We start from the raw sequence: 20,137 nt of genomic DNA, 5'->3' as shown, positions 1-20,137 counted from the left end.
ATGTTTCCTCCATGATATATGGAGAATGTCCTTTCAACCTGTACAAGTTAGGCCTCCAGGCTCACTACTATACAAGAGGAAAAGCATATGAAGTAGAAGAAATAAAAATCCCATAGTCAGTGCCACTACTAGGCTGAGGTATTATAGAAACAATGCAAAAGTGGTAGAGTGAAGAAGATTCTCTCCTCACTAGGAACTTCAAGGAACTTCCTGAAGTGTTGAGCTGGTTGAGCAAGTATGCACATGTATAGTCAATCCCTGGGTGGTGCAAACGGTTAACCACTCAACTACTAGCTGGAAAGTTGAAGGTTTGATTCCCACCTACAGATGCCTCAGAAGACAAGCCAGGTGATCTGCTTCCTAAAGGTCATAGCCTTGAAAATCCTATGAAGCAGTTGTACTCTGCGCACTTGGGGTCACCATGAGTTGGAATTAACTTGATGACAACTAACAAAAATAAGTGAATCCAACTTTTCACTCAATATGTCACGGGAGGAACTTTGAGAGCTTTTCTGGTTGCATACATTCTTGACATGTGTAGGAATCCAGAAACTTCTACCTGCCCTGGTAGCTAGATTCAGAGATCCTTATAAAATTAATGGGTCAGCAGAGGCTGAAGATTTAGAGACTGAAAGCACAAAAATCTTGAGAGCAAATAGCCAGATCCATAGATGCCCAGATTACCCCTAAAGTCCAGACCAGAATAATAATAACTTGATGCATCAGCAGTCCAAGAAAGATAGTAAACCAGCTACTTTGCATCAGAGGCAACAGAATATTCAAAGGACATTAGAGAATTATTGAGGCCCCTCTCCTGCCAGTCTCCTTGATGTCACATACAGCCTTTTTTTAACAGAAACAGAAGGGTGATGAAGGATTTACATGAATCAACCACTAAAACTATAAAAGAATCTGTTTAATAGGAAGGAACTGAGTCCTCAAAAGAGATTGCTTAAAATATTGAATCAGATTATATTTACCAAATTGAAATCTAATTTGGGTTTTCTCCACCAAATTTGTAAGGTGTTTTATTGTTGTTGGTTGGTTGTTTTTGATCAAGTTAACATTTCACTGATAATCCTGCTCTGTCTGACAAAGCCACCTTTCATTGTTATCGCCTTGAGCTTATAGTTTTGGACTCTGTGTATGTCTGTAGTGGTGGATGTTAGTAGCATAACCCTGGAGGAGAGAACAGACTTTTTCCTCAAAATTTTGCTCCCTTTTTCATCTGAGGCCTTTGTATCACTGATTTCTACACAAGTTCTCACAGATTTTACCTTCTGACTCCAACTTCACTATCTGACCTGAAATTCACCTTTACAGGCCAGCAAAGATTCAAGAGTTAATGTTTCTTAATAATCCTTGTCTCCTTATCACCAATTAGGCCCCAACACACATTTTTTTTTTTTTTTATCCTTCATTCTGTCGCCTTGCATATCAAGCCCACAGAGGTCCATAGACCAGTCGCTTCGATAATCAGAGATTATGTCCTAATTAGGGTTCTGCTAGAATACCTTGAACTGTAGATAGTAATTTATTATCCAAAAACAATAATGATGATTATGATACATGAATAGTACTGTTGTCTAAAACAGTTCTCTGTAATTTAAACATAACATTGATTCACAAATCCAGGTCACTGTGTATGTTTAGAATTAGTCAAGTTATAACTAATTAGTGTAGTCTAGGGTTTCTAATCCTTCTTCATTGCAAATACCTTTTTCAACAACATAAACAGTGACTGTAAATGTGGACTTCATCAGATGAAATACAAAGGAATCAAATCAACTACATCTGTGGGAAGAGATGATGGAAAAGCTTGGTACTGTCAGTCAGAACAAGGCCGGGGCAGACTGTGAAACGGACCCTCAATTGTTCATATACAAGTTCAAGTTGAAACTGAAGAAAATTAGAACAAGTCCACGAGAGCCAAAGCACAATGTTGACACTATCCCACCTGAATTTAGAGACCATTTCAAGAACAGATTTGACACATTGAACACTAATGAACAAAGACCAGATAAGTTGTGGAATGACGTCAAGGAAATTCTGCCTGAAGAAAGCAAGGAGTCACTAAAAAGACAGGAAAGAAAGAAAAAGCGAAAATGTCTGTCTGAAGAGACTCTAAAAGTTTTTCTTGAATGTGGAGTACCTAAAGAAAATGGAAGAACTGATGAAATAAAAGAGCTGATCAGAAGAATGTCTAGAGGAGAGAAAGTAAAATATTATAATGACATGTGCAAGAACCTGGAGTTAGAAAACCTAAAGGGAAGAACACACATGGCATTTCTCAAGCTAAAAGAACTGAAGAAAAAATTCAAGCCTCAAATTGCAATATTGAAGGATTTTTTGGGGTATGGGGAAACTATTAAACAATGCAGGAAGCATCAAAATGAAATAGAAGGAATGTACAGAGTCAGTATAACAAAAAAAAAAGGTCGATGTTCAATCATTTCAGGAAGTTGGATGTAACCAGGAACCTATGGTACTGAAGGGTGGCTTGAAAAGACAAAGTAAAGTATTATGATGACATGTGCAAAGACCTGGAGATAGAAAACCAAAAGGGAAGAACACACTCAGCATTTCTCAAGCTAGAAGAACTGAAGAAAAAATTCAAGCCTCAAGTTGCCATACTGAACTATTCTAAAGAAAAAAAAATTCTAAAGGGAAAATATTAAATGACACAGGAAGCATCAAAAGAAGATGGAAGGAATACACAAATTGCTATACCAAAAAGAACTGGTGGATGTTCAACCATTTCAGGAGGTAGCATATGATCAGGAACCGATGGTACTGAAGGAAGAAGTCCAAGCTGCACTGAAAGTATTGGCAAAAAACAAGGCTCAGGAATTGGCAGAATACCAGTTGAGATGTTTCAACAAATGGATGCAGTGCTGGAAGTGCTCACTTGTCTATGACAAGAAATTTGGGAGACACCTACCCGCCCAAACAACTAGAATAGATACATATTTATGCCTATTCCAAAGAAAAGTGATCCAATCAGAAAAGGAAATTATTGAACAATATTATTAATATCACATGCAAGTAAAATTTTGCTGAATATAATTCAAAAGTAGTTGCAGCATTACCTCAACAGGGAGCTGCCAGAAATTCAAGCCAGATTCTGAAGAGGACATGGAACAAGGGATATCATTCCTGATGTCAGATAGATTCTGGCTGAAAGCAGAGAATACCAGAAAGATATTTATCTATATTTTATTGACTGTGCAAAGGCATAAAACTGTGTGCATCATAACAAATTATGGATAACATTTTGAAGGACAGGAGTTTCAGCACACTTAATTGTGACCACGAGGAACCTGTACAAAGATCAAGAGGCAGTTATTTGAGCAGAACAAGGGGGTACTGTGTGGCTTAAAGTCAGGAAAGGTGTATGTCAGGGTTGTATCTTTTCACCATAATTATTCACTCTGTATGATGAGCAAATAACCCGAGAAGGTGGAATATGTGAAGAATAATGGGGCATCAGAATTGGAGGAAGACTTATTAACAACCTGCAATATGCAGGTGATACAGCCTTGCTTGCTGAAAGTGAAGAGGACTTGAAGCACTTACTGATGAAGTTTAAAGACCACAGCCTTCAGTATGGATACACCTTGACATAAAGAAAACAAAAATCCTCACAACTGGGCCAATAAGCAACATCATGATAAACAGAGAAGAGACTAAAGTTGTTAAAGATTTCATTTTTGTTGGATCCACAATCAACACCCATGGAAGCAGCTGTCAAGAAATGAAAGGACGCTTGCATTGGGCAAATCTGCTGCAAAAGACCTCTCTAAAGCATTAAAAAGATGTCACCTTGAAGATTAAGGTGTGCCTTACCCAAGCCATGGTGTTTTCAATCACCTCTTATGCATGTGAAAGTGGGACAATGAATAAGGAAGAACAAAGAAGAATTGATGCTTTTGAATTATGGTCTTGTGAAGAATATTGAATTATCATAGACTGCCAAAACAATGAGCAAATCTGTCTTACAAGAAATACAACCAGAATGCTCCTTAGAAACAAGGATGGTGAGACTATGTCTCATATACTTTGGATATCAGGAGAGATCAGTTGAAGGAAGACCTTCAACGAGATCGATTGATACAGTGGCTGCAACAGTGGGCTCAGGCATAACAAGGATTTTGAGGATGGCACAGGCAATGTTTCGTTCTGTTGTACATGGGGTCACTATGCGTGGGAACCGGCTCAACTACACTAGCAACAACAACAACACAACAGGGTTTCTAATGAGGGCAAGTGTTGGCTTCCAGTTTTCCCACCTCTGATTACCTTTATGATTCTTGAAAATAAGCAAAGAAGAGAAAATAGAATATCAAATAAAAGCTTCCCATTGTGCTGAGTGCCAGAGATATGAAGGCACTTTAGAAATGTTTACTCTTCAGGGAGTCCACAATTCCTTTAACAAGTTCAATCTGCTTCAGAAAGGTCACAGCCTTGAAATCCCTTTGGAGCAATTGTACTCTACACACATGGGGTCTCCATGATTGAGGCTTTACTCGATGGCAACTGACAACACAGCAACAACTTTTAAAACAAAAGGCATATTCTGCCCATTTGTTGCGCTCCGCCTTTTTTCAGTGTAGTCCTTTATCATAGCAAGTAAGGGTGGTTGATTCTTCTTACTTGTTGTGTAGATACACAGAATTATACCCTCAAATAATTCTAAGTGCTCTCACCATCTGGTAGATACAGCAAGAGCAGTAATGTTTAGAATTTTTTGATGGCCGCTGTTAAGCTGCTAGCAGTTACGGTTCTTTCGAAAGAAAAATCCATTTTGCTTTGATTGCTATTATAGTTCAAAAATATTGATCTATCTCTGCTTGTAAAGTCTTTTAAACAGGTAGCTACAGAGATTTAGACAAAAATCTATATTTTACTTTGTTCTTTCATTCAAGGTACTTCGGAGAATAGTGTTTTAAAAATACACAGGTTAAGTGAGGTCCAAGTGAACAATGCTATGTTGAGTCTTCTTATAAAAAGAAAAGCTTCCTGATACTTTTATTTTAATGCTTCATTATTAGACCATGAGCTCCTTAGGGAGTAAGGTCATGTCTCTTTAATTGACTCTATATTATGCCAAGTTCTGTTCACCAGAGATTGCTGTGCCTGTTGCTGTGTGTGGAGTATTTGTGTGGTAGGTACTGTCCGAGTGCTTTATCAATGGCTTTCCTCTAGTTAGAATAAAGTTAAAAGCTCTTCACATTGCACACAAGGCTAGCCCCACATCTTCTTAACTTCATCTTTCATCTCATTCTCATTGCGCCTTAAATCCAGCCATACTGGACTACTTGAATTTCTCCAAATGTGCCATGTTGTTTCACACTATCATTACTTTCGTCAAGCTGCTCCCTCTACTTGAAATGTCACAAACTGCCTCTCTCCACCCACCTATCATAAAACTAAAATCAAACCTGTTGCTGTCTAGTCAATCTCTACTCGTAGTGACTCTATAGATATACAGCCCTTCAAATCTGCCAAAACTTAATTTAAATTTCAGTTTATAGAACTTTTTGCCTTCTGCCTCCCAAGCAGAATTGCTCTTTTTCATCTCCATATGTCCAATATATCTTACATTAGTATGTTATAATAATAATATCCAAATATTTCTCTTGTTTATTTAGCTTTTTGTGCTATAACAGTAGATCAATTCTTACTCATGTCTCTATTCCCAACATTTAGAATACAGTACAATTCCAAAACAATTTTCTTAAATGAACATAGCAGTGATTGAATGAACAGATGAATGAATGAGTAAGATAATTTTACTTGAAACACTGATAATTAGGTTATCTACAATTAGCTCACTTAGTGTATAATGGCATCTCCAGGCAGTTCCTGAGTTAAGACCATCTGCCTTAAGGACAACTCCTTGTTCTTTAATATTATGTATATTTGCCCTCACTTTGAAAGGATCGAACCGACTGAATTCGTCAGAATCGCCTTGACTTGCTGCCTGTGCAGCTTTTAAATCATTGAAAAGACTTCAAGCTTTTTCTTGCACTAAAGTAACTCTAAGTAAGAAATGTATGTAATCCACTCGACGGCAGTGGGTTAATGGGTTCCAACTTACCTAAGAATTCAACTTAAAGACACAATTAGGAACGGATCTTGTTAGTAACCCTGGCACTGCCTGTATCGATTTGACATTTTTACAGTGAAAGTGCCTTTGAACATGTGTCTGAGTTTCCTATCCTCAATCAATTGCTTACTACCACATTGTCTGCCTATAGCAGATACTGTAGTACCTAGTCTAAAACTGAAGGCGAATGCTAAGAAGATCCTTAGAAGGATCTTAAAAAAAAAAAGTTGAGACCCAGTCGATGTGGACTCATAGAAACCCTATAGGACAGAGTTGAATTGCCCCATAGAGTTTCCAAGGAGCAGCTGGTGGAATCGAACTGCCGATCTTTTGGTTAGCAGCTGTAGCTCTTAACCAAGTAGTCCAAGTTAAGGCCAATACCTCAGGGTCAGAGAGGAGGATGTATTTATTGCTTCATGTTTCATCTCTAATTCTCTAAAACATAACATATTCACTAAGTCAGAATACACAGGAAATACACTTAACTTCTGAAGTTATCTTGGAATTTTAAAACAGTAGCATTTTATAGCAAAGTTGTTGAACATAATATCATCTGTCCTCCATCTCTTTAAAGCATGTGCCAAAGAATTAAAAACTATATCCTGATTACACCCTGTTGGCAGCTTTTATAGACTATGTGTTTTTTAAGGGCAGAGATATGACACATACCTTTTTTGTGGCTGTTATTCCTAGCTCAGTTCTGGGCACAAAATGGATGCTCAGTAAGTAGTGAACTGAAACAAATTGCTTATATTTGCAAGTTGATAAAACTAACCTTCAAATGATAAAAAACTTTTTCATCATCAGGAAATGCTTTTTTAAAAAAAATTGATTCCCACCTCATTTCATTAAATTGTTTTGGATAATGAAATAAAACATATAAGCCAGGGAACTACTGCATTAGAACATTAGTTCTCAGTCTTGCTGTCATGTTGTGGCATGTTTCAAATGGTTGTGAGATTTGAATAAATATGTTACAAATAATGCTTTAACCATCTGCATTTATAAATTATTTATTTTTTAATTAAATTAGAGTTACTTAGTCTTATCCTTAAAATAACGTTACTGCCACTCTCTTGTGTTCCAACATGTTATCTTTAAAGGGAGAGAAAGGGATGAGGTTATAAGTTTTGAGCAGGGTTTTGCAGAAAATTCCAGGGATCTCACAGTCAGAAGAAAGAAAGATAATCACAGGATTGGAGTAAAATGCTACAGAATCCAAATTCATAGTTTTGATCTCTGCGAAGGCTGGCAGATTACTTCTTTTCTGTGGCCACAGATGTCACCTGCAGGTCTCTTTTTCATCCTCTATATTTGATACCTGAATACCTGGGTACCAAGATGAAAGAATACAAATGGTTATTCATAAATATAGTACACTTATTTTAAAAACAACTTCAAACTAATAATATTTCAAATAGTATCATATTTAGAACCAAAGAAAAGCACATTGTTTTTAGCACAGATAAAGAGTTCCTAAATCTATTATGGCATTCAATCATTTTTGAAGATGAAATATGATTAAGAATTATTTTATTAGAGGACCTCTATTTTCTGCATTAAAAATATGATTAAGCTTCTGGCTCCAGACGTTCTTCCACACCAGCTCTTTATTATATGTTATATTTTGAGACCTTTTTTTCATGGTGCATTTACCATCATTCTGAATTTTGCATATTTTTTATTAAGTTTTTGTACCTAATCTGAGGCTTTTTAAAATGCAGTGTTCATCATGATTTTAAAATCTTTACATGTTTATTGTTGCAAATATGTCCTTCATTACTTTGCCTGGGAAGTTATGGATTTCCTTCTCAAAATGTCTTTAAGGTGCACAATAGTTTCATTTGAGATGCTTGAAGGTGAGACCTAGTTTAATTTGCAAGGTCTTTTCTAGCTGCATGATCCTATATCTCTCAACCTTCGCAAGCCCGTTGCTGAGGTAATGAGATTCCCAAGAGGCTTCTTAACATTAAGAATCAGCAAAATTGCAAGCTTTACAGATGACTTTCTTTTAATCTACACAGTTTCTCTGTGAAGTATTTGAATTACCGTGTCAACTGTTGTCAAGTCAGAGATTGATCAATGAGAAGTTCTGTGTCACTTTAAGGCCAGATGTTACTCTTTGGCTGGAACTTTGGCTGAATTTAAAATTAGAGTTTATTACTTTAGGCACCAAGGATCAAACTTACTTGGTCAGTTAAAAAAAGTGTTCAAGTATCCTGTTTCTACAAATTTTAGCCACTGCCATTTAATCCTATATTTTCGATTTTGCTCTCACCTCCCGGCATGAGAGCATTCTGGAGTGAACTTGTATTTCCTCTGACCTCTGGTCCTCATTTATTTCAGCACCTCTTCCCCAGTTTCTGTTCTTTACCTCCACAGCAGAGAAGAAAGAGAGCAGAACCAAGTGCTCTTCCATGGGTGCTAGTCTCTGAATCTAGGAATAAATATCCATTTTGTTCCCTCCAGATTTACTTGTGAGTGATGCACAGATATTTAGCGGCAACATTTATTAAAGATATCCCAATCCTGTTTTATATTCTGGGAGTCAAAATTATTATAAGATAATAAAATCTAGTATCAGTGGGATAAAACTCACCCATTGCCATCGAGTCAATTCCAACTCGTAGCAGCCCTATTGGACAGAGTAGAACTGCCCCATAGGGTTTCCAAGGCTGTAAATCTTTATGGAAGTAGACTGGCACATCTTTCTCCCACAGAGCAGTTAGTGGGTTTGAGTCACCAACCTTCTGGTTAGCAGTGAGCACTTAACCGCTGTACCACCAGGGCTCCATTAGTGGGCTAGCAACTGAATTCTTTCATGTTGAGTTGGGATTTCAATTGTAATTTACTTTGCATCAATCAGAAACCCTGCAGAAAACACATGACACATTCACACTGGGTATATGTGAGCAGGGCAAAAGAAGACTAACAAGGGGTTGTAAGGTATCCCTGGCTAGTAAGGACAGGAAGTCTTTACCACTGCCAGGAATGATAACCATAACACTCGGAGAACAGTTGCATGGATAAGGGTGCCTAACAGGAATTGTGTTTTGTTTCCAGTAGAGGTACACAACCAACCCATGATGAACAGGAAGAGAAAGAGTTGGGGCAAAATACCCTACCAGATTCCCTCTTGGCCTCATCACCCCAGTCTCCTGCCAATACTGCCAGTCATCTGACTCCCCACACCCCTACCCCCAGGAAGACAACACAGGAGCCTGGTTAATATGTATCCATGCGAGGCAGCCCTATCCACCTTCCCCTAACCCTGTGGGAAAGAAGCAGAGTAGAGAAGGGTGGAGAATAGATCTGGAGAGATAAACCAAAGGTACCCAAGTTTCATATCCTTTGATTACAAGAAAACAATAAAATTAAAATTGTTAAAAAGATATCACTGGAATATATGGAATTCTGTGATTTCCTATATACATAAAAAAATATATATATACATAGCTTCTCTATAACTGTGGGGATTTGTGTTTGCATATATTGTTTATTAGGAGAACTACAAACTTGTATGCAAACTCTTTTCTGCCTTCCTTCCTCCATTATTCATTCCACAACCATTTCTTGAATATTAGGCTCTGAGATGCACAGTGTATTGCTTGAGAACACATATTTTTGGAACCACACTGACTGGGCTCAAATCCCAGCTCTGCCACTAATAATTTGTGTGACTTTGTTGTTATTTTTAGGTGCCTTTGAGTTGGTTTTGACTCATAGCAACCCTATGTACAACAGAACAAACACTGCCCAATCTTGCTCAATGCTCACAATCATTTTTATGCTTAAGCCCATTGTTGCAGCCACTGTATCAATTCATCTCGTTGAGGGTCTTCCTCTCTTTCGCTGATCCTCTAAGAAGCATGTTATCCTTCTCCAGGGACTGATCCCTCATGATAACATGTCCAAAGTATGTGAGATGAAGTCTTACCATCCTTGCCTCTAAGGAGGGTTCTGGGTGTACTCCCTCCAAGGCAGATTTGTTCATTCTTTTGGCAGTCCGTGGTATATTCAGTATTATTTACCAACACCATAATTCAAAGGCATCAATTCCTCTTTGATCTTCGTTATTCATTGTCCAGCTTTCACATGCATATAATGTGATTGAAAACACCATGGCTTGGCTCAGGTGCACCTTAGTCCTTAATGTGACATCTTTGCTTTTCAACACTTTAAAGAGGTCCATTGCAGCAGATTTGCCCAATGCAATATGCCATTTAATTTCTTGAGTGCTGCATCCATAGGCATTGATTGTAGATCTTAGTAAAATGAAATCTTTGACAACTTCAGCATTTTTTCTGCTTATCATGATGTTGCTTATTGGTCCAGTTGAGAAGATTTTTGTTTCATTTATATTGAGGTATAACTCATCCTGAAGTCTGTGTGACTTTAGGCAAGTTATTTTACCTCTTTGGGTCCTCATAGGACTGTCAGGATTAAATGCAACTAGTGCTTGTAACTTTGTCTGGCACATAGTGAATGATATATGTTTGTTGGAGCCATGTGTATAGACACTTGAAATGCAAAGATAAATAAAAGTTACTGAGAAAAGACAGATGGATAAATAAATAAATGATAATAAAATATATGGGTCAATGTAGGTAGGCCAAAGACCTATAGCAGCCCTGATAAATTAACAACTAATGTGCTTTCAACTCAGGGCTGACTTTGTGATAACGTTTCACCTTGAGAGATGACTATGTATTTTACCAGGTTTTAGATGCTGGGAGGATGCCTTCTTTCTTGATAGAAAAGATGGCACTAAGGGCATGTAGATCCCAAAGGGTATGGCAAGTATCTCAAAATGCCTGATACTTAAGTTGTTGTTGCTGTTGAGTCGATTCCAACTCATGGTGACCCCTGTGTGCAGAGTAGAACTGCTTTATAGGGTTTTTAGGATTGTGACCTTTCAAAACAGATTGTCAGGCCTATATTCTGAGGTGACTCTGGGTGGATTTGAACCACCAAACTTTTGTCTAATAGTCAGGTACTTAACCATTTGTGCCACCCACAGACCTTTGATACATAGGTGGGAGACGAGACTGGAGAGGCAGAGAAGTTTTAGGTCACAAATGGCCTCCTATGGTAAGGAACTTGAAGATTTCTGAGTAGTTTAAAAATCACCCTGGCACTGTACAGAGGTAGGATTTGTGTGCTGAAACATCAAAGAGGAAAAATTCTCTTAAAATTAGTGTTATTACCCTTTCCCTTCCAATACTGGACTCAAGTTCATCCTTCTCTCTTCCTTAATTATTCCAGTACTTGAATCCACAGTGTTTCTTTCCATCCTTTCTCTCAGAAGCATGGAACAGTCAGAAAAAAAAAAAAAAAAGGCATTGGAATCAAGAAAGTGTTGAATAGAATCCATGTTGAGCTATTTCTACATATATGTCCTTGTCCAGCCTCTCAAGATCTCATTTTTTTTATCTATTAAAGTAAAATAATAGTGTCTAACTAACAGCATTATAGTAAGAATTCAAATGAGTTAAAATAAGTATAGTATTTAGGAAACTTCTTGGCAAATAATAGTTAATCAATAAAGGATAGCTGATGTTCTTATGTGCCTGGGTATCACTATATTTACATCCTTTAGATACCCTGGTCTCTTACCTTGTCTAATTGCTTGTTTGCCATTGATAAGTCACTTATCTTACCCTTAGTTCCTTAGAAAACAGACACTAAGTAAGACGAAGTGTTTAGGCTACTACTTTATTGCAGACATGCAATTCCAGTACAGCAACGAGGAATAAAGAGATGTAAACAGGGAAGTAGGAATAACAATAATAAGACGGTGTTTTACTGAGCTTGCCACAGCTGATTGCTAGGCCTTGTGGGCCACGTGGATCAGCTGTACTTTGGAACCATCTCTTGCTGGCGAGGAAGAGTGAGCAGTTTATCTACTGATCTTCTTTCTATCTCCTGCTCCTGATGGTCAATGTTCACCCCTGAGGCATTAAGTTATCCACAATTCCAGACTGTTTTCCAGCCCCTTAGGGAAGCTGCTGGAGAAGATTAAGCTTCCAGTGATCCCTGATGTCAAATCTGGATAACTGGAGGTGCAAATCTCTACTGTAGCACTTATGTATTGAATATCAATTATTTGTTTGGATATCAGTTTTGCCTCTTGTGTAGCAATAATTTCAAAAGCCCTGATTAGGTGTGTGCTTATTTTAATTACTGAATAATGTTTATTAAAAAAAAAAAAAAAATTTTTTTTTTTATCTGTGTTACAGAGTACTGCAGGTTTTAAGTTATACCCATATATGTATATTAAGAATGATATATTAGAGGAGAAAAAAATGTGGTTTCAAGATGTAAACTAAGAACTCATAGTCAACACTTACCCAAAGTTGATAGAAAACATATGGAAATATACCAATGATTGTAATGACTGGAAGATAAATCTCAGTTGTTTGGAGCCTGTATGGGATCCTAAAATAAATAAATATATGAAAATAAATAAACATATAAAATATATATGGAAAATAAAGGTAAGCTGAGAATTTCATAAACAAGTGCCACCACAGGGCGCTGTTACTGCAGCTTCTTCATAGGAAGCTATTGTGCATTAGACCCACAAGTCTCTGGTTAGAATCCAGTGACCATTCTGAGAAATGCAGCAGAAATTGCCTCACTGGGGAGTATTTCAGTTGCAAAGCAAAATGTCCAGACATGGAATGGGAGTTTAATGCAGTTATCAATATGGAGGCCTCCCTGGCTGAGGATGAGGGCAACAAAAGTTAATTGAATTCCAGATCAATAAAGGCAAGAACTTACATGGAGGAGAGAAGTACAACGGGATTCTGACATTAGAAGAAAGAAGCCCAAGGTGGGAGGCTGAAGGTCAAAATAGGGAATGCATGCAAGGCTGGCATAGTTACAGAGAAGAAAGCAAATAAAACATCTATTTGAGGGTTTTCTCAAAAAAAGCTATTTTATTGAAGAACTCCATCAATTACTAATTAGAATAAATTGATTTAAAAACCAATACCTAGTTAAATTATATTGACACTTAAAAACAGAAAGTTTGAAAGAAGAATCCTGACTTATGGGAAGGTAATAAGGGAGACAGGGAACAGATTAATTACACGATATGAAAATCAGTTTGGTATTATATTTCTCATCAGGAATACAGGATGGAAAAAAGACCAGGGAAGAATATTTTCAAAATGGAAAATATTAATTTTGAATTATAACTCATATTGAGGAATCCTAATTTTGAATTACAGGAAAAATTAATTTTGAGTTATAATACTATACCTTAGTATTTTGAAGATTTGAGATTTTCAGGTGAGGAATTTTCTTTCAGTAACCACCACCTGACACTTCAGCTCCCCTGTTCCCTACTAGACCTTCTTTTTCTCCCATAGCATTTATTGTCTTCTAACATACGATATTGATTTATTGTTTCAGTTCTTTGACCTAGTGGGATATACGCTCTTGGAAGGCAGGAATCATTGTCTATTTATTCAGTGATGTGCCCCAAATACCTAAGGCAGCGTTTGGCATATCAACGGTGCTCAATAAATTTGCTGGATAAATTGAATGACTACTGTATTTTTATGCAAGTAACTCATGCCTTCTTTCTTTGCTTGCCAATCTTGCCCTCCCCCCCACAAAGTATTTTCATAAGCACCACAGTATCAATTGTTTTTACATGTTGCTGAAAAAAAATAGCATATCACACTTATAAAAATACCTCCGGGGGGAGGGCATGGTTGGCAAAGGAAGGTGCACAGTATTTGCATAAAAACACGATCAATGATGGTGTAAGGTATGTAAACTTGATTCAACTGTAAAGAAAGGTGGCAAAATTCACACACAGTTTGGAACCTCAACACACTCCTTTTAGAAACTGACAGAGCAAGTAGTCAAAAAATATTTAAGAACATATATAATATCAATCTGACAACTATAACAAATTGAATTGAATATAATTCACTGACTTACCCACTGTGGGACTTGTATATACATATATTGAATACCAAAAAAACAGCATTAGGGATCAGCAACAAAATTATAGTCCCAACCCATAAATTTAAAAACATGCTTTAAAATTATTTGAGTTAAAGAGGAAATCAAAATAGAAACTAAAACTATTTAGAAGTGAACAATAAAAGCTGTCAATATCAAAAAGAAAAATAAAACCAAACCCATTGCTGAAGAGTCGATTCCTACTCATAGCGACCCTATGGCCCAGAGGAGAACTGCATCATATAGTTTCCAAGGAGCACCTGGTAGACTCAAACTTCCAACCTACTGGTTAGCAGCCGTAGCTCTTAACCACTACACCACCAGGGTTTCCGTCAATATCAAAGCAGTATCCTAAAGGAAATTTATAGACTTAAATTTGTTTTTTATAGGAAACAAGAAAGGCTGAAAATAAACTAATATTTCCATCCAAGAAGCTAGAAAAAGAACAGAAAAATAATACAAAGAGGGTTGAAAATGGAATCTAAAAAAGATAAAAAGAAAACATGTTTAAATAATATCAAAACACTGAAATGGTCAACAAAAAACAAAAGCTGGTTTTTAGAACAGACTAATAGATTTAGCAACTCTGTAAGTATGAACGAGAAAAACAGGAAACTAAACACAAATAAATGACATTAAGAGTAAAAAAGATTTATGGTGTATTTATAAAGGAGATATTTTAGAATACTGTAACACAATTCTGTCACCATTAAACAGCTAATCTGGCAAACCTTGGAAAAATTTACTTCTCTAATGTATAATAGTTGTAAATATTGGTCAAAAAGTTCAATTGAAAAATAGTGAAAGAAATTGAAATGATAGATACATGTCTTAAAATCGTAACAGACTCAGTCAGCTTTTTAATTGAGTTCTAACACTCAAGAATCCAATTTTTCGGTTTAGATCCAAAGACTAGAAAAAGGTGGGAAATTACTAAACTCTTTCTTTGAAATTAAATTTGGATAGGAATAGGAAAATAAAAAATATATGTAGACCAATGTTACTTATAAGCACATATAAAACTAAATAAAATACCAAATCAAATCTCTAGTGTATTGAATAAATCATTATAACCACCTACAGTTTCCTCTAAGGATGCAAGAATGATAAAAAAAAAAAAAAAAATCCCTGAAACACATTGGTTGGTGTATGTATATATACATATATGTATATATAGCCACACATACAAATGTTATAACACTGCATATTATAAGTATGTGTGTGTGTGTAAATATAAAATCGTAGGTAAAGACGTGGGAAAGACACATACCAGTAGATTTCCAGGACTGTGAATGTTGGAGTGTCAGTAAATGTTACAACTTTATCCCCCAGTTTTCTTTTCAAAATTTTTATCTACTTATTTATTTTTGCTATTGTTTGTCTAAAGACAACTGTATTAATTCAGTTTTGTGAAACTTAAAAACCAAAAGCAATGACCACAATAATTTATTACTGACATTCGTATCTTCACAATGAAGGTTTCAGATATTTGTTTTTTTGGGGGGGGGGGTATGCTTTAAAAGGGTATTTGAATGTGCTTTTAAGAGAGAATTTTTATTTTTTTCAATCTCCTTCAACTCAGTTCATCCAATATACATTTATTGAAGACATAACTGGGTAATTTGGAAAGCAAAATTGAGTCCTGCCCTCAAGAAGTTATTTATGTTTTGTTTTGTTTTTTATCTAATTGGAGGAAATACTCCAACCGACAACTGTCGGAGAGACTGGTATATCCAGTGTTAAATGTGTTTACTACTGTAGGAACATCAAGGCAGAGAATGTTTCCACATATCCTGGTTACAGCCAAAGGATTTACTGTATCATGTACAGATTACAAGAATTGAAAAAAGTCTTTTGGATTTGGGGAAAACGTGTGTGTGTGTGTTTGTAGTACAGACAGAATATCCGAGATCTTTTCATGATACTACTTGGCCTCTGGCAACCTTATCAGCTCTAATGACCTCGGGTTCCCCATCTACAAAATGAGAGACATATACTAATTGCTCCCTAAGTATAATTTCAGCAAATCATGTCCATAAGAGTGAAAAAAGAAAAACGTTATGATTGAAGAAGGTATTCACATTTGCTCTGAAATATCTCAGCTGCAAAGAGTGTATATCTACTAAACCGATAGAATCAATATTATATGCCTGCAACCCTGCAAAGGTGACTTTTGTCTTACATTTTTACAGAAATTGAGAAAGAAAGCTGTGGAGATCCTGGTACACCCTTATATGGAATTAGAGAAGGAGATGGATTTTCTAATCGTGATGTTTTAAGATTCGAATGCCAGTTTGGGTTTGAATTAATTGGAGAGAAATCCATTGTTTGTCAAGAGAATAACCAATGGTCTGCAAATATACCCATCTGTATCTGTGAGTACCAAATGCTTTGATTCCAGACAGCATATGTTACCCTGTCCTTGCATATAATTGCTTTTGTAATTAATTAGTAAGAGTTGGAACCGTGTAATTATTTTTGGACGAGTAGCACTTTGTGATACTATCTTTAACAAGTGTGCTTATGCCAAATTAAAATTTCATTACAGATTTAAATAAAGTTAACATAGTTCACTTGGTAGTTGGAAAATATATATGTGTCCCTATAACACTTTATTTGTGAAATTTTGCACTTTATGCATAGCATACTTCTTATGGAAATTATACATATATGCTTATTTGCAGTCAAAAAAACTTAAAATATTTGAAACTTATATTCTATGTATTATGCATTCACTTATTTTTGTTTTTAGATGCTCACACCAATGCACACTTTAAGTGACTTTTTTTATATTGCACAGAATGAAATTCATTAATGTTTATGATATACAATATGCTTGAATTAAAACAATATATTTCTCCAAATACATTTAAACATTCCAATGTAACTTGAACAACAACAACAAAAAACATAATTTATATTATCTATTAACGCACTTTTAGGTCAACTAAGTACTGTCTTCATCACCGAAAAAAACAAGTTACCAGGTGTGCGTGTAGTATTGAACATTTTCTATTTTAGTTTTAAATATTCACACATGACAACACAGAAGCCAATAATCATGAAAGTGAAAATAATTTTCTGGTTTTAAAATATAGGTGTTTTAATATGTATTCAACATATAATGATAATACCTTTCATTCGTGAAATCCTTTATGCCCTTCAAAGGCATTGTCACAAACTTTAATATTTACAAGCTTTTTTTTTTTAGTAGCATTTTTGAGACCTACTTTTGAGAACCATTTTGTCTAAATTATAATATATGCTGTAATTTATACCTTTTTCTTCATTAAAAATGTTTGATTATTTAACATTTTTAAAGCAGTAAATGAGAATTTTTAAAGTGTTGATTTCTGTGATTAGACACCAAGCATTTTCAAGTAATAAATAAATAATTTTTTTTTTTAATGTATATGCAGGACTGTGCAATGTTTCGGTCTTTTGTGCGTAGGGTCGCTATGAGTCAGAGCTGACCCGACGGCACCTAACAACAACAACAACAACAACAATGTATACGTTGCATAGTTAAAAAAGGAAGACAGAAAAATAACACACAAGTGTTCATACCAAAAAAAAAAGAAGGAAAATGTATCATTGTTTTAACTATGATTCCCTTTCAGTGATTATTTTCTTTTCTTTACTTTATCCTTCCTCTTCTTTCTAAATTTTCAACCATGTGGACCTTTTAAGTTAAACCAAAGAAAACTGGAGATGTGGGGGTGGAGTAGAGTACTTCATCTCCCAGTACCTAAATACAAGCTGCCAGCTGTGGCTATTTCAAAAGCTAATGCATTTCCTTATGTGTTATAAACTATCAGAGAATTCCATGTCCATGGTAGGAATGAAACTCAACTAGTTGCCACCCCCACCCAAGTCTTCTCTGGGCTACATGATCTCAGTTCTGTTAATGTCTATATACTATTTTTTATCTTCAATCATTTAATGGCATTATTACTTTCTATGGAAACCTCTATGCATTTCTCCTATATTCTTTTTTAAGCACAGAGACTAAAGCTTTGTATAACACTCCAATATGAGCATGATAAATATAAAATAAATGCTGCTATTACTCCAATTGCATTTTTGTGTATATTTAATCATATAGTCTTAAGCTTATTCTTTCTAATACGTGAAAATGGTAATATTTTTTCTGCTCCATAAGACAGCTTACGTTGTTTAATATTGTTTTATCAAACTGCTAAGTGATTATCATAATTGAAGAAGATAAAAAGGTCACTATTACATTTAAACATTTACTCTATTTCATAATCTTTTTTTTTTTTTTTACAGTTCCTTGCCTCTCTAACTTTACTGCACCAATGGGAACAGTTCTTTCTCCTGATTACCCAGAAGGGTATGGAAATAACTTAAATTGCATCTGGACGATAATCTCTGATCCAGGGAGCCGGATACACCTCTCTTTTAATGACTTTGATCTGGAATCCCAGTTTGACTTCCTTGCTGTTAAAGATGGTGACTCTCCAGACTCCCCAATTCTTGGAACATTTACTGGGGCTGAGGTGCCTTCCCACCTTACCAGCAATAGTCATATATTGCGATTAGAATTTCAAGCTGACCACTCAATGTCAGGACGTGGCTTTAATATCACTTATAACAGTAAGTTTGTTTTATTTTGTTTTCCATGTAAAATGGTTCTACAAATTAGAGCTAGAAAGGGATCATGCTTTCTTGTTGCACAGAGCAGGAAACATCCTTGATTTCTGACCATATGTTGCCATGCATTGCGCCATTTCTCTTTGTGAGAGACCTGCTATACGTAAACTCAACCTATTATATACCATGTACTTTGCTCTGTTATTGGTATCCAAACATAGAGATCTTTCTTTCAATATGTTCATAAATCAATAAGTTACTTTAAACAAATAATGACCTAACAGATTGATAATTCCAAAGACAAAATGCATAAGTCTACAGAAGCATGACAGGGAAAGAAATCATTAGCTTTGCGGCAGTAGACCACTGAGCTGACTTAGCAAAGCCTCTGTGGGGAAAAATAATGCCTTAGTGATTAAGAGTATTGGCTCTGAAGTCAGACTATACAATTTCAAATCTTGGCTTTGCTACATTTTTAGGTTTTATATATGAGCCACAGTTTCTTCATCAGGAAAACCCATTGGTTGGCTGTAAGCAATAAATTAAATGATGCAGGTGAAGTATTTAGCAGAGAGTACATAAAACCAAAAAAACCCCAGATCCATTGCCGTCGAGTTGATTCCAACTCATAGTCGGACGTTATAGGACAGAGTGGAACTGCCCCACATGGTTTCCAGTGAGTGCCTGGTGGATTTGAACTGCCAACCTTTATGTTAGCCGCTGTAGCTCTTAACCACTATACTACCAGGGTTTCCATAGAGTAATTTTTTTTTTTTTACACAACCAAAAACCAAGCCTGTTGCTTTTGAGTAGATTTCGACTCATAAAAACCCATTGCCGTTGAGTCAATTCTGACTCATAGGAACCCAATAGGACTGAATAGAACTGCCTAAAAGATTTTCCAAGGAACACCTGGTGGTTTTGAACTGCTGACGTTTCGGTTAGCAGAGGTAGCACTTAACCACTACGCCACCAGAGTTTCCTTCCAACTCATACCCACCCAACCCACTACCGTGGAGTTGATTCCAACTCATAGCAACCCTACAGGATAGAATAGAACTGCCCCATTGAGTTTCCAAGGAGCGCCTGGTGGATTTGAACTGCCAACCCTTTAGTACCTAGTAAATGCTCTATAAACATGAGCTATTATTGTTCAGCTTTTGAATATAAGGCTGACATCTTATATTGGATTTTTATGTTTACTATATTGCTCTTTTTTTTTTTTCTAGATTTGAGATTTCTTTGAGGGTTGCTTAGCTGTTGTTTGGAGCCTTGGTAGCGCAGTGGTTAAGCACTTGGTTGTTAACCTAAAGGTTGGCAGTTGGAACCTACCAGCCACTCCGCAGGTGAAAGATGTGACAGTCTGCTTCCATAAAGACTACAGCCTTTGAAACTCACTGAGACAATTCTACTCTATATTACAGGGCTGCTAGG

At 36.1% G+C, this 20,137-nt stretch overlaps 1 protein-coding gene across 3 annotated transcripts in view; it reads left to right on the top strand.

Annotated features, from left to right (window-relative positions):
• The window catches only part of CSMD3 (CUB and Sushi multiple domains 3), a 1,388,861-nt gene that overhangs the window by 851,883 nt on the left and 516,841 nt on the right, over positions 1-20,137 (top strand). For all 3 annotated transcript variants that reach the window (XM_064268007.1, XM_003408442.3, XM_003408441.3), the window contains 2 exons: positions 16,282-16,464; positions 18,380-18,706. In XM_064268007.1, coding sequence (XP_064124077.1) covers positions 16,282-16,464; positions 18,380-18,706 — 510 coding nt within the window. The remainder of the gene's footprint in view (positions 1-16,281; positions 16,465-18,379; positions 18,707-20,137) is intronic.

The sequence above is a fragment of the Loxodonta africana genome, chromosome 14 (genome assembly GCF_030014295.1).
Source record: "Loxodonta africana isolate mLoxAfr1 chromosome 14, mLoxAfr1.hap2, whole genome shotgun sequence".
NCBI lineage: Eukaryota > Metazoa > Chordata > Mammalia > Proboscidea > Elephantidae > Loxodonta > Loxodonta africana.
The sequence above is the reverse complement of the archived record's forward strand: the minus strand, read 5'-3'. Positions and strand labels throughout refer to the sequence as shown.